Genomic DNA, 15904 nt, shown 5'->3' on the forward strand with positions numbered 1-15904 from the left:
CACTTCTCCACGCCCGTATATCCCCGGTCCTCGGTTCTCGAATGTGGGCTTAATGCTGGTCGCGTTCACTCTCCCGTTCGCCCTCCTGTTCCCGCTCGTCACTCGGTGGGCTTGGTCTGGCGAGGCGTGGCTTAGGCACTGCTGGGCAAGGCAAGGCTAGGCGGACACAGAGGTAAAGCGTAACATCAAGTTGGGAAGCGAGGATAATCCACCTTCCCAGCAGGATTTTTCCTCGTTCGCGATTGTCCACTTCAATTTCTCGATCACAAGTGTGGAAAATCAACCATCCGGTGAGATTTCTCAACTCGGGCAATCATATTTATCATTGCGAGTAGTCGCGTATGCTCGTGACTGCTTGCATTGAGAAAACATCCGTTCGCTTTGAGAAAGCTGCTTCTCGAGTAAAAATCTACTCAAACAGCACAAAGGGAAGTAGCTCCCGCTTGCGCTGTGCATGGTGCCATTCATGATGATTGCACAGTGCGGACAAGCATCTGGCACTGAAAATCATTGCAAACAGCATTGATCGAAAGCACTCCGCCACTTGCGGAGCTTCGCGTAGCACAGCAGAGTTTTTTTGCACTTTGTGGAGTTTCACGTAGGGGAACTCCGAAAACTCCGCCCAGGATTAATCATCATCACCTCCATTGAAAAAAAACCTCCAGTGGGCCTATGCAATTTGTGAAGCTACTGACATAACTCAGGTATATTGCAAATGTACTTGAAGCAATTGTCCGTTAATTTTCTCCACAACTGGAATCAAATGGCCATTTAGGTGACTTTCAACAAGACTCCAGACATCTAAAGCATTAATAATGTATGCAGTAAGAACTATTCAATTGCTGGACCCAAGGCAGAATTTAATGTTTGGAAACAGTCTTTTTCCAGGTTCCCCCTGCAAGAAGCCAGATCAGTATAAAGTGTTCACTAATGTAAGTGTAGCACCCTGAACTAACCCAGGCAAACCTTATGGTGATTTTAGGGGTTTAGATAACCATGGAAAGCTCTTGAAGCAGTAGCTGTGAAGAGCAGCCTTCAGGGTTAATCTAGAAGGAGTGCAATGGAGCTCGGTTTTCTATTATCTAAACTATTAGTGTAGGCTAAATGAAAAAGAATCACATAGTGTACATATAAAATTAGAGATGTATTACAATCGCTCACTAACACATTATTATATCTCGTACCTGATGATATAATCACTATGTACACAATACTTCAAACATAGAACAGCAACTAGAAACAAAAAACATAGGTCCCCCGGAGGAGAGCAGACCATACATCAAAATAGTAGTATGTGAACCATGATCTATGTCGAGACAGGACCCAAGAGACGTAGAAGATTTGGGGTCCCACGGAACCACCGCAGACAAGAGTCTAGGAGCCCCATGAAAGTCATGTGTTAAGAGAATACTCTATGTGTACTCAATACTACTCAATCAGTACATTGCAGTTGCAGTCTTACCATCGGAGGACAAAAAGACTCGATGGAGACCCACCCGTGAGTTCGAGTCGAATAGTACCTGAAAGCAGAGGGGACATAGTCTATGTCACTCTGGTGTGACCAGTAGGCACAGAACACAAAGGCCCCTCAAGTTCAAGTATGCAGGTAGAAAGGTGATGAGGAGCTTCCAGCACTGTTGCACTGAGTTGGTTCCTCTGCCCGAGCTACTGAGGCATTGAATACAACAGAGTCCATCCGTTCCAACCACACGCATTGGTGCTGATCAGTTATAGCAGGGACAGACTCTTTGACAGAAACTTACAATGTATCTGACGCTATTGTCATGAGTCGGTCAAGACAACTGGGGCGGTTGCCATGTGGTAAAGTGATGCAATGACACGGTGGACAGGGGTTCAGTTGTAGAGACTCGAGGGATACTGGCCTCAATTTGATGAAAAGACAGCTCAGGCCTTGAAGTAGAAGAGAACCACCTCCTGTGTTTCTGAGCTTTGTGGAGTCCGTGGGAGCTCAGGATCGGCAAACCGTTCAGTTGTGTTGTGGTGCGTATGGATTCAGGGTAGTGACTCCACTCCAAGGGAGATTTCTTCCATTATCTTTGATGTCCACAGGCCTGGGATGACCTGTACGGAGCACGGACATAGACATTTCAGCAAGCTTGCAGATCGAGAAGGTAAGGAATAGCAGGAAACCTAGTGTCCTACCTTCCCCTGCTCTGGCTTGGCTCAGCAGCAGGAGGGTAGAATCGTGTATGTGGTCGGCAGCAGCCCTAGGTTGCTGTCAGTCTCTATAAAATTGATCCCAGGAGTATGGAGGGCTCCTTGTAGGGGCCCCACTGGGGATGGAATCATAACTCCAACACCGGACACAGTGTTGGGGTATGAGTCTAAAATGTTTGATACCAAACATGCCCAGGTTAGTTCCAGCCAGTTTAGATATGGTCATCGAGTAATGACGCATGGCCCCTATCTTTTGTAACAGCTGATTCACTTACAAAGCCTGGGGTTTGTAGGGGTGGTCTGCTCATGCAGGGCCACCCTCACACAGAATCCAGAACCCTGCCTTCAGGACTGAAGGCCTGCTAGAAGGGTAAGTTATAGGTTTCATGTGCAGTGGTATTACATGTAAGGAGACCTATATTTTTTCAAGAGGTGCTTGCACAAACTCACACTGGCTGCAATAGCAGGCCTGTAGTCATAGTTTGGAGGGTACCCTATGGTTGGCATTACATATGCTGTAGCCCATGGTGGACCACTGGTGTACCTAGGCTCTAGGTACCTTAGCAACTTTTACTAGGGTACACCAGCAGTCAATTATGAGTGTACCAAGGTATTCAGCATAACCAATTTTGGGAGGAAGCACAGTGACTGGGGTCCCGATTAGCCGGATCCCAGTCAGACTAGTCAGAAAACAATATGACACCAACAAAAAGTGGGGGTAACCATGAAAGCAGATCCTACTTTCCTATACTCCCCATATATGTTCTCCAATGTTGATTTTGACTTTGAAGTGAACTGAAGCCTGCTAACTAGGCCACTAGTCGCAGTATTCTCTCCCTAAAATATTGATGCATGTGAAAGAGTAATACCAATTGGCAAGGACTTTATCCCCATTATAAGTTACTGATTAGTGGTACCAGTTGTACCAATGGCATGGGAGTAAAATGGGTCATGAGGACCTGAATCACTGATAGTGCCACCCTGAGTCACCCAAGTATAACGATGACAGCATGCCTGGGATTGCAGACTGTAGGAGATCTATTTGTTTTTTATCCCAGGTTCCCTTGCCCATTCCCTGTCTTGATGAAGACCCGCAGCGGAGGTGTTAATTCTCCCACCAATGCGCCAGGGTCGAAACGTCGACAAAAATCTCCCCCTTCTTTTTGTGAAGCCTGAATCCTTTTGTCTTACCCTGTCCCTCCGCCCCCCCCTCCCCCCCCCCCACCGTGTTATTCTGAACAATAATTTGTTATGATTAAGCTTGGGGGTCAGGTTTCGTTTATAAGTAATTGTACCTTACTTTTGCTATTTGGATTATTTGACTCCTTTACTACTATACCTTTACACAAGCACTTTTTTCTGCACTCTATACTGCACCTGGCAGTATCTCTTCTTTTGACATTTGTACAACGTTTTTATGAATTTGTAAATAACAAAAGAAATGAATATGTTCATAGTGAACATTATGTTTTTGAACTATTGATGGGTATATCTTCTTTGTGTGTATAGACAAACGCATTGGGTTCTTCCTTTCTTTATGTATCTCGGTAAGGATTAATTCCTATAAAAAAGTATTATTTGATTCTTCACCTACTGGGGACACAAACCTTTGCTGCTCAACACCCTGGTGGGATTCCTGTCCCTGGGTGCAATTTGCCTTTGTGCCGCTGCTGGAGGGTGCAGCCTTGTGCTGCTGCACACCCTGGTGGGACTCCCTGTTCCAGGGTGAAACCTGCCCTTGAGCCGCTGCCATTGGGGAGGCAAGACCATCAAGCATTAACCGCTGCCTCTCCCCCTGCGGTGAACGATGCATGCTGGCCATGCCCGGGCAAAGCCCAGGCCAAGGGCGGGCCTATCTGTGCCCATCATAGCCCCGAAGAGGCTGGGCTGGGCCACCCCTCTTACTTCTGCGCTACAGGGCTCCATTCAAGGTACTGTGTGTATTTTAGCCTATTTACTTTTTTGATTGGCTTTTCCCCATCGGCTGTGGTGGCTTGGGGGCTTGATTTCTCTCCCCCAAGGATGAACAAAAAGGACCCACTTAAGGCATTGTTTCAATTGAAGACCAACTATGGATTTACCTGCACCTCTTTTTTGGGTGCTTTGGTTAATCAACACCTACTAGTGAGTACCCATGTAGCAATAGCTTTTTACCTCTCTCACATGCCCGATAGCACAACAGGAAAAAAGGGAGATCCCTGTTAAGCTTATGAGTTGGAATATTGCAGGACTACGTGCCAAGAGGGATAATAAGACATGGATTGAATTCTTGAGGCAATATGATATAGTCGCATTGCAAGAAACATGGGACAGGGAGTGCAATTTTTGAGGGGACGGGTTCACCTCTTATTTTGTACCCTCATGTACATCCAAATCAGGAAGGGATAAAGGAGGACCGATATTTCTAATTGCGGTCTATATATTAGGTTCAGTGAAAGAGCTTAATCCCACCTCCCCTAATATTTTAGCCATAGAAGTTCTAATGCCAAATAAAAATAAAGTGTTATATATTAATTTCTATAATGCACCACAGGGAGACTCCCCTAATGAGCACATTTATGCATTAACAAATTTTTTATCTACATACAAAGAAGCTCAAACCACTTTTTTCCATCATCCTAATGGGTGATTTTAACGTGCATTTATGTGATTTAAACTGTCAGTATTTAGACGCTGACTACCCGGCCCACTCAAGTTACCAGCATTTCGAACACTCAGTAAAGGGATCTGCCCTGAAGGAACTACTCACAGAGGTAGACCTGTTCGAACCCGGGTTTGCAGACATAAAGAACCTTGTACCTACATATAATGCAAGGGAAAGTGAAACCATCATAGACTACATGTTTATATCCCCTGCATTATTAAGTTCTGTTTTATACAACAATGCTATTCAATCCACATTTAGTGACCATAACCCAGTGGTTATGAAACTGGTTAACACTACACTCCCTTTTAATAAAATGGAGACTTTCAAAGTTACCTCTAGAGTTCGGGCCAAGGATCAGGGGAGGAGATTACAATGGAACAAAATTATACCTGAGGAGTTCTTATCTACAATTAAATCTAAGGTGGGGAATGAAATTGACACTTGTATAGACCCACTCAGATTTGGGGGTGATGTAATAACCTCCTTTGAAACGATCTGTCAACAGGTCACATTAGAACTCACAGTGAAGACATCACATAAACCAAACAAGGGCAGAGATGGTTTGACCATAACTGTACTAAAAAACATGGCGAGCTCCTGCAAGCCCTAAATAAGAAGCCTAGAGATAAGAGTAAGGTCTCCTTTTTAAGGAAATTATACAAAAAGACACTACAAACCAGGAAAAATGATTTAAAACAAGACGCTTGGGACTCACTATTTGACAAAGATACTCTAAGGAATGTTCCAAATTCTGGACTATAGTCAATTCCCCTTTGTTTAATGGGATGGATAACGCACCACTAGTAGTAAATATTACAGAACAAGAATGGCTAACCCATTTTGAGAATTTATATGGTAGTAATTTGGAACTGGATAGTTATGAGACATTTCCTAAAGAAATAGTAGGTCCCGTACAGAATATCACTATCAAAGAGGTACAGTTAGCGATAGCCGAAACATCTGCCAAGAAAGCCCCAGGACCAGATGGGGTACCGTCTGACTTGTACAAAGCTAACCCCGAGCTCTGGTCCATAATACTTACTAATGTTTTCAACTAAGCAGCAAATTCTAGCCCTGCTACCTTCCCCAAGACCTGGTCCCGTTCTATTATAATACCAATATTTAAGAAGTGCCAAAGAGGGGACCCAAGATGTTATCGTCCTATTTCCTTGATTGACACATCAATCAAGATACTAGGAAAAGTAATTTTGGCAAGGATAAATGCCTGGGTGATGGATAAAGACATTCTATGTGATGCCCAATGCAGGGTTTGAGCGGGAAGAGGCACGGAAGATCAATGCCTAAACTTACATCTAATTGTTAATAAATACACAATAGCATCAAAAGGCTCAATTTTCGTGGCATTTATGGACCTATCCACAGATTTTGATTTAGTTAATAGGTCAAAGCTGTGTAAAATGCTTTTGGAGCTGGGATTAGACCAGGCTCTGGTAAACTTTCTTGCCGAGCTACATAGGGACCTGTCGGCATCAATCAGAATGATGCAGGAGGGAAAATGCACTGCTAAATTTAAATCAGGCAGAGGGGTGCATCAAGGATATATACTGGCCCCAATGTTGTTTACACTTTACATCAACTCTCTGGAAAAGGTCCTGGCAACTGTAACAACAGATATTCCTCGTATGGGAGGAACGTACACCCCTGTACTCCTATACGCGGATGATACAGTATTTTTGGCAAGAACACCTAACGCCTTACAAAGATTGCTAGACTCATTTGGAGAGTTTATGGACAAGCTAGACTTGGTGGTCAACACAGATAAATCCCACGTTATGTCTCTAGGGAAAAGTAGAAAGCATTTTAAAACAGTTTCGTGTAATACCAATACAATAACCAAGGTCAGAGTATTCACTGATCTAGGAGTGGTCTTTGATGATGTAGGCTCCTAGGCCCCCCAATTAATAAATAAAGCAGCTGCCATAAAGCGATCAACGTTTGCTATTCTTGGTTTTGCTAAGAGACTGGGAGGCAAACCGGGGGAATCAATTTTGTCTATTTATAAAGCAAAATCCGTGGCCATAGCTAGGTATGGGGCAGCAATATGGGGATACAAGGATATAATTCGCATACATTGGGAGGAAAACAAATTTCTGCGGGCTCTGCTGGGCCCCCCTCAATCAACTCCCTCTTTTGCTGTACATCGTGAGCTAGGGATGGGATATATCTCAGACTATCTGAATATGGCCCCTATCCTGCAATGGATTAAAATATGGATAAATCCGGCCCTGACTCTGAACCATAAGATTATTAAGGACTGTTTGGCTCTAGATAAAGTGGCAGAAATAAAATGGTTGTCTTATATCAAAACCATATCTAACTATCTTGGGCGACCAGAAATTTTTTTAAACCCAGAAACTTAACCAAATTCCGTTTTAATCAATTGCATGTGTTACTGCGAAATTGCAGGGAGTGGAGTAAACCGGAGGATGCCGCCCCCTGTAATTGTGACCATAATTCTAACCAGGACTCAATGCATTTTGTGTTCTTTTGTGCTTTTTATACGGAGGGAAGGAAAAGGTTTATTATACCACTGTTGAAAAATAGGGGTTTCATACAAGTAAAACCTGCCTTAATATACTTACAGTTGATGGAATCCTCGGCTTTTATGTTCGGGGTAGCAAATTTCATTGTAATAAAAAAGCTAGACAGTTAGAGGAAAGAAACAGTGAGTAAAAGAAAATGTAATTCTCAATGACAGAAGAGATTTTAATGATTTAATTGAATAGACAATTGAATATGAACCCCTGTCGATTAAATGCTGATTTGTAGCTAGTGTGTATATTTGGTAAGATGTTCTGGAAACTTGTGTACTTGATGAACTCTGTGAGTTGTGTATATGAATTGTATTATATGTAAATATAACTATTTTATCCTGTAAATGTGATTTAAAACAATGTAATTAAATAGCATACTTTTATGATTTTAAATAATCGAATAAAGTGTTTTTTGAATAAAAAATTCACACGTACTTCCGTGCTCAAATTAAAGGAGCACGCTGTGGTCACTGCCAGGCTGTCATGATGGCATTTCAGATTTTTCTGCTTCCTGTTGATCCTTCTGCGAGGGGGGATGTCCAACCGGTGACCAAAGCTGGGACTTCCATACTGTGCCTTCAGGTAATGGGGAGTTTGAACATCCAATAAGAGATTCTTGGCTGAGCACACACATCCTGGACAATGAGGTTAGGAAGCACATAGTAGGCGAACACTATACCCGTTACTTAGATGCCAGAGTATGTGCATTGCTTCAGCATGATGATGGAATTTTTCATTCGCTATACCATCCTTATATTACCATTCAGTTTTATCTGCTTCTGTCAATTGATCATTGCAGCTCATGTATTTTATACAAAAATCAAAATGCCCCTTTCTGTATTTCTTGTATATTTCTCCCATTGAGCATGAGTGATGGAATGAAAGTGTTCCGTTACAGTGACTCCTGGGGGATCAGGGTTGTCATGTTCTGAGGTTGCCCAAACTATTTGTTTGTTTCCTTTATAGATTTAGGGGTACTCATGGGGGAACTGTGAGCAAGCTAGTCAATGTGACAACATATCCTGAGGGGGTGCACGGAATCAGTGTGGCACCAAATGGTGTTTCTTTACCACAGTGATCATAGTGCCTATAATGATGGGGCACCACTCCCAGAGTGAAGGAGGTGGTCCACAAATAGAGGGGTGAACTTTGTTATACATCCAACGGATTCCTACTTGGTAGATCCAGGTTGTGATGTGGCAGGTAAAATAAATACTAGAAACACAAAAACAAATGTTCCCCTTCTGTGGATTCTTAAATTGTGAGAACCACTTATCCTGTCATATGGTTGATAACCCAGTATAGGATGATACTGAAGTGTTATACATGAAGCATCTTAATGCATCACCGCTGCTGCACGGATCAGAACTGATGTATCCCCTTTTCTGCACCCGCATTCTTGCCATCGAGATGACAGACTCGGATTAAACCTCTGGTCTGTCAGGTTGATGGAGGTCATTGAAGTTGGATGACTAGAGTTACTATGGATAGTGTTAATCATTGTGAAACCAAATCAGTAACTAGGCAGGGAAGCAGAAACAATTTCACACCTGTCCGCGTTAGGAGCATATGAGGGTAACACGTCAAGAGCATGGACCAGTGGTTTCCTCACCACGATGTGCAATAATTAGTGTTCTGTGAATGTTTGGATTTCATTTGCTAATTAATATTTCTTCACAACCTCCAGCCAACTATTCCCTGCTACATACACAAATCATATTGATCAAGAAGATGAAACAAGTGAATGTGTTCATTATTACTCCTTTTCTTTCTAATTTCAGATGCTGCACTACGTGAGGCATGTGCGCTTTAACACCAGCTCTGGAGAGGAAATTTTCTTTGATAAAAATGGTGATGTGCCAGCCGTGTTTGATTTTATAAACATCCAGATCTCCCCTGAAGGCTCCATGAGGCTGGTGAAGGTGGGGACCTATGACTCCAGCGCCCCTGAAGGGAGGCAGATCAGGATAGATGACGATGTCATGATGTGGAACACAGGGGACAACCAGGTGAGGATCTTTGGGAGATTGCTTTGTGGAAAGGGGGAGGTAGTACCACCTGATGGCCCAGACAGATGCAACGTATTATCCTCCGGACTCTGACCTCCATGCATATTGATAAACAGAACCCGGAGTCCAGCCTTCTCCTCCATCCCTCCTAAAGTGTGGAATGTCCCGCCACTACACAGCAATGCCTCCTCCTCACTTCTTGAGTTCCGCAGAAATCTGCAGACCTGTTTTTCTGAGTAACCTCGAGTAGGCCCTGGATGTGCCTAGACAGACACCTGCTCAATGCCTGGATACTGTCCCAACTAGTGCTAGTGTGCGCTAGAAATCTGCATAACATAACATGACATAGCATAGCATACCAGAGCATAGCATAACATAACAACATATAACATAGCATAACATAACAATATATAACATAGCATAACATAACATTACATAATATAATCTAACATAACATAACACAACATAACATAACATAACAATACATAACATAACATAAAATAATCATAACAACATAGAATAACTTTATATAGCATGGCATAACATAACATAGCATAACAGAGCATAGCATAACATAACACAATATAACAAAGCATAACATGACATTACATACCATAATCTAACATAACTTAATATAACCATATATAACATAACATAATTATAACATAACAACATAACAGAATATTATATAGCATAGCATAACATAACATAACATAGCACACACTTCTCTGTGGAGAAGTGTGGCTCAGGGGTTAGAGGCGGCAGACCCGGAAGCTGAGATCGGTCCTGGACCAGGGTTCAATTCCCCGCCTCAGCGGGTCTTGGGCTAAAAGTTCCCGGGACTCGATAATTCTCGCTCTGGTGCCTTCTTGACTCACGGGTTCACACTCTGCGACTCTGGGCAATAGCTTGCTTAATCTCCACAACGGCCCCTCGCGGCGGGATGCCTGACTTTCACCTTGTGGATACCCGCTGGGGCTATCACACAGGGGAATATCAGGACGGGTTCCCTAATAGAGTGCCGGGACACCCACTGCGGGTAGCTGTGCGCTATATAAGCTCAACTACATAACAGAGCATAGCATAACAAAGCACTATATAACATAGCATAACATAACATTACATAACATGATCTAACATAACATAACAATAACATAATCATAACATAACAACATAACAGAACATTATATAGCATAACATAACATAGGATAGCATAACAGAGCATAGCATAACATAACACTATATAACATAGCATAACATAACATAACATAATCATAACACAACAACATAACAGAACATTATATAGCATAGCATAACATAAGATAGCATAGCACAGAATAGCATAGGATAACATAACATAGCATAACATACCATTACGTAACAGCATAACATAACATTACATAGCATAACATAACATAACATAACATAATGTACCATAATATAACATAACATTACATAGCATAACATAACATAATCTAACATAGCATAACAGTACATAAAATAATTTAACGTAATATAACACAACATAACATAACTTAACATTACATTACATAACATAGCATAACACAACAATATACAATATAACATACTTCTCAAGGCAATGGTCCTTTTTTATGGATTATGAGAAAATAATTGCTTTCAATTCTACATTGGATCTTCTTGTGGTCTGTTCAGCTTGGAGAGACTGATCTTCACACTCACTACATGTGTCATTTGACAAGAGTTTGGGACTGATTTGTTATCGTATTTTGAGTGCTAAGTTTCCTTTTAAATGTGTCTGTTTAGCCTAGTTTTTGCGCTGGAAATGTGCCATTCCTGCACAATAATGCTTTGGACCTAAACACAGACAAACTTGCACCGCGATACAAAAGTGTTGTTGTTGTGCATGAGAGCACAACGAGCACTAGCGCCTGGGAGAGAGCAGAGTAGTTCCACATCTTCCTCGATAAGGTGCTGTTTTGCTCTTCCCTCTTCATGTAATGCGGCACAGGAACTTTACTTGCTGCGCATCGGTGTGTGTTTTATATATATAAATCTGGACCACAATCTTCTCCAGCTCAAATTCACAACAGACACGTTTTTATTAGCCTTATGTTGACTTTGTTGTGCGTCTTTTCTTTGTGCAAAAGAAACACTTCCATGTATAGAGCTGATCTCTTTAGAGGGCGGATCTCTGCAGACATGGCTAGGCATGGGGCGTGTCCCAATGATCTCCTGAATTAAGAAATCAACGGAATCTAATGAAAACATAGTAAGAAGACAAGCAGCCATATCAGTTGTACTTCCCATAGTCTGGAACACTGGCACAAACGAGAAATAAATATCTTGACCTTAATGGTGTTAGACACCATGTGTGGGGGCAGTGTCGAAAGACATGAACTGAGTGTCACTCATTTAAAACTTACATCTAGGGCCTAGATTATGGGTATACACCCGTTACAACGCATCTTTAACTCCGCACTACCATTACAACGCGACTTTTACAACGCATACCATTACAACGCATTGCGCTGGGGGGCGCTCTAGGATAGGGAATAAGTATAATTTACTATCCAACACCTTCCCTAGGGTCCACGGGGACTGGAGTTAGAATAGTAAATTATACTTACCACTATCCAGCACCTCTAAGCGCTATGCGTTGTAATGGTATGCGTTGTAATGGTCGCGTTGTAATGGTAGGTAGTTGTAATGGTATGCGTTGTAACGTCATACATCCTAGATTATGAAGATTTAGGTGATGAGAATTAGAATCCAATGAAAATGGAGACGGAATGCAACAAAAATGGGACTTCGACTCCCTGGAGAGACCTTAAAATCATATATGGAAAATCTTAGACCTGCCTGCCTTGGCGTGGCTCCACTGTCTTTGCTGATTCTGAGCTCCTGTTTTATTAGACTGTGTGCTGAACCTCGATTTTCTGGTTTATGTACTCTGGACAGTTCACCACTGCTGATCAGTGCTGAAGTGCAAGTATTCCCAGGGTAAATTGTGATTTTCATTAGTTATCCATGATTGACATATCTGATTTACTAGTAAGTCCCTAGTAAAGGGCACTGTATGTGCCCAGGGCCTGTAAATCAAATGATACTAGTAGGCTTGCAGCACTGGTTGAGCCACCCACATGAGTAGCCTTGTAAACCTGTCTCAGGCCTGGCACAGCAGTGTCTTCAGTAGAGTTTTAAACTGCCATGTCCACCTGTCAAGTAGACCCACTTGCTGGCCCTAAACCTTACTTTTTCTACATGTAAGGCACCATTAAGGTAGGCCCAAGTTAGCCCCATGGGCAGTGTGCAGTGTTTGTGAAAGGTAGTGTAGGAGAGTAGGGTCTGCTATCCTATGGTCACCCCAAATTTTTGCTTTTTGCTTCACTGGTTTCTGACTTAATGTGGCTGTGGGCCTGCTAATCAGACCCACAGCCTGCTGTTCACTCTCTAAATTACTGCCAATGCACTCTAGGTGCATTACGAATTGGAACTGGTTCACCTTATGAGCCCCTGTATTAGTGCACCCTAGGTGCCCAGGGCATAGGTGTATCCAAGGCCTACCAGGGGCTGCAGCATGTATTGTGCCACCCCTGGCCTGGCCTCCATATTTGACACAACTGGCTGATCACTCAGCTGGGGTAAGTCGGTGTAACCACCTCTTACTTAGGTACAGTATGTCTGTGCCTAAACCTAAACTGGACACATATATTCCTATCAGCCACTCCTATGGAAGGCCTCATCAATCCTGGAGGCAGAGTGCTTGGAAATATGTGAGATGGTGCTCTAGCATGAGCTGAGCCTGTCTGCAGCTGTCGGGAACCACTCCCTAGGCTGTTCCGGGATATTGCCATACCATATACTCTTAAGTGCATTATAATCCTCGCGGTTATTTGCTATCTTTGGTTTGGCTTTATCAAAACATGTCGAGTATGTTGTCATACGAATTGGAATATTATCCCCTCGCCAATTCTGGCGACGGGGATAGCATTCCACCCTTCTAGAGGGACACGACATGTGTGTAGCCTTAACCCCGGTTAAAGTTAAACAGAGCCTCAGCATCACAAAATGGATGCTGCCACCACAGACACGAGTCTGGCCTCCTGCTGCTGACCGAAACTCGGCAGATGGTGGCCTGGACAAAGGGTTTCCTGCCTTGGGAGGTGCGAGCACCACCCCAGACAGGGTTTTGTGTATTGGGTAGGACAGGGCTGAATAGAATCAGACATGCCCGGGGCACACAAGGTGTCCCCGTGCATAGGCCAGTCCAAACCGGTCCTGGGACTTTCCAGACCCAGGCTTGGCGCGGAACTGGACAAAGGAAAGGGGGTGTAACCGCCCCCCTTCCTGGTTCCTCCCAGAGGAGGGACCTAGTAGGTGATCCACCCCTCAGATTGGGAATAAGAGTGGGAGCAGTGCCATTGCACAGCAGATCATCCTGAATCAACTTTACACGAAGAAGAAGACTGGACTTCGACATTCTGCTGCACAGAAGACTGAAGAGAATCTCCCTTGTGGCCTAGGAGTGGCCACCCTGTGAACACAGGTACCAACCAGCAACTCGACGTCTGCTTTGCCGCCGCCTCCCGTCTCCCGCCGGAGCCCAGAGCCCAGAGCCCGACAAGAACCAGACTCCCAGACTTCTCAGAGCCCGATCCACAGTCCCTGCAAAGAAGGGACCCGTGGAGGCACCGAGTCACGTGGGACCGGACCTCTTGGAAGACACTCGAACAGCTGACTGTGCAGCTTCTGAGGCATCCTCGACGTTGTGCTTTGGGGACTGAGAACCCCCACCGCCGAGCAGTCCTTGCACCGAAGAACAGCCCTCCAGCATCTCCACGATCTGCGTGGGGCCCCTTTGCATTGTGCCACTCAACGCGCCATCCCGGCCACTAGCCACGTGGTCAGCGGCCATCTTGGCGACGAAACCGACGATTTACACAGCAGGTCTGGTTGCTCCAGACCTACCCAAGCTCCTGTAAAAAGGAGCACCCGCTCTGACCTTGCTGGTCCGAGTGTTAAGCATCTTTCCACTTCTGCGTGGCTTGCATTTGCCAAGGCCTGTTTGCTCCGATCAGGTCGCCGACACCGCCATCAGCGAGAAGCCTACGTGGGACAGCTCGTGACCGACTCCTGGACGTCCTCGACCCCGGGTATCCACGTGGCTGCAGAAAGAAGCTACCCGACAACACCTGTTTGCACCCGACATCGCCTGGTTCCAATCTGGTTCCACGGTAGTCACTGGCTAGTGACTTTGAACACTGTCCCCTCTGCTTTCAGGTCTTCACATCTTCAGATCCACCCTTGGATCCACCGGAACTCTTCACATCGAGCCGCCTGCAGCATCTCCAGCTCCAAGCACCATCGACGGGCGTGACGAAACCCGACACTACTTCGACCCTGTGCACCCGCTTCCTGTGGGTGAGGTAACTCAGCTCCGCCAGTGCTCCTGCACTGGTACACATCTCAAGGGCCTGTGTTTTAAGTTTCAGCTCCGTAGGTCACTCGGAAGGTTCCTAACTTTCTAACTTTGTTCTTTTTACGCACCATAGACTTTACATTGGAAAGTGCGTGCACTTTGAACACTGCACCCGAGTCCTGTGGGCCTTTCCCGACTTAGTCATTGCCAGTCTCGAATAGCTCCAGCGATTCCCAAGGCCCTAGGCCTCTTCACTTTCCTATTGGTATCTCTTATACCACTTTTTTTAGTATATGGTTTAGGTGGCCCCTAGGGCTCATCCATATTGTGCAACTTTTGTGTATTTTAAACTGTCTTGTGATTTAACGCTTGTGCTTCTGTGCTCATAAAGAGTCCAGGGGATTTTATAGTTAATAAATCAATATATATTTTCAATATATATCTGTGTGGTGTCCCTTTCATTTGGTATTCAAGGGGGTTGTGTGTGGTATAACAGCTGGCTTCACATGCCTTTCAGAGTTTAGCCTAAGACTGCTTTGTCCACGTTACCACTAGGATAACTGGTCTACAAGGTTGAATTACAACCATCATCATAAGGGTTGCTTGGCATGGTACAAAGTGATCACTAAGAATTAGTGAGCATTATATACCAGGCCAACTTCTCACAGGTAGGACATGTGCTGGTGTGTTCTACATGTCCTGATAGTGAAATACTGTTAATTTTGATTTCACTATTGAAAGCATAGCTCTTCAATATGTTAGCATTTGAGTTGCCTTGTGACATTTTACAATTAACTTTAAACAGGGAAGAGCTAGAGAGTTGGATGTTTAAAATCCCTGAACTCAAAACTTCAAGAGATATCTTTTAACAAAGTTGGTTTTAGGTTTATATTGTGTGTTTGAAAATGCCACAATTAGAAATTATGTTTTAACAACAAGGGGTAACCCTGTGTCCCTCAGAACCTGGGTATATGCGATTAACTAAAAAGTGGTTCTGTTGGGTAGTGACAATAATTGCTTTAAAGGAGGCTGAAGACAGCTCAGAAACACAGAAAAAGCAAACCCTCTCTGAAGGCAAAGTTTTCATATATTAAAAACAAAGATAAACAATATA

General features: G+C 43.8%; 1 protein-coding gene across 1 annotated transcript in view; it reads left to right on the forward strand.

The window, feature by feature from the left end:
• The first annotated feature begins 815 nt into the window (after positions 1-815).
• Positions 816-15904, forward strand: part of LOC147718197 (extracellular calcium-sensing receptor-like) — a 116211-nt gene continuing 101122 nt past the window's right edge. The window contains exons 1-2 of the mRNA XM_086967162.1: positions 816-932; positions 9162-9389. Coding sequence (XP_086823288.1) covers positions 816-932; positions 9162-9389 — 345 coding nt within the window. The remainder of the gene's footprint in view (positions 933-9161; positions 9390-15904) is intronic.

This window comes from Lissotriton vulgaris, chromosome 4_1, assembly GCF_964263255.1.
Source record: "Lissotriton vulgaris chromosome 4_1, aLisVul1.2, whole genome shotgun sequence".
Taxonomy (NCBI): Eukaryota; Metazoa; Chordata; class Amphibia; order Caudata; family Salamandridae; genus Lissotriton; species Lissotriton vulgaris.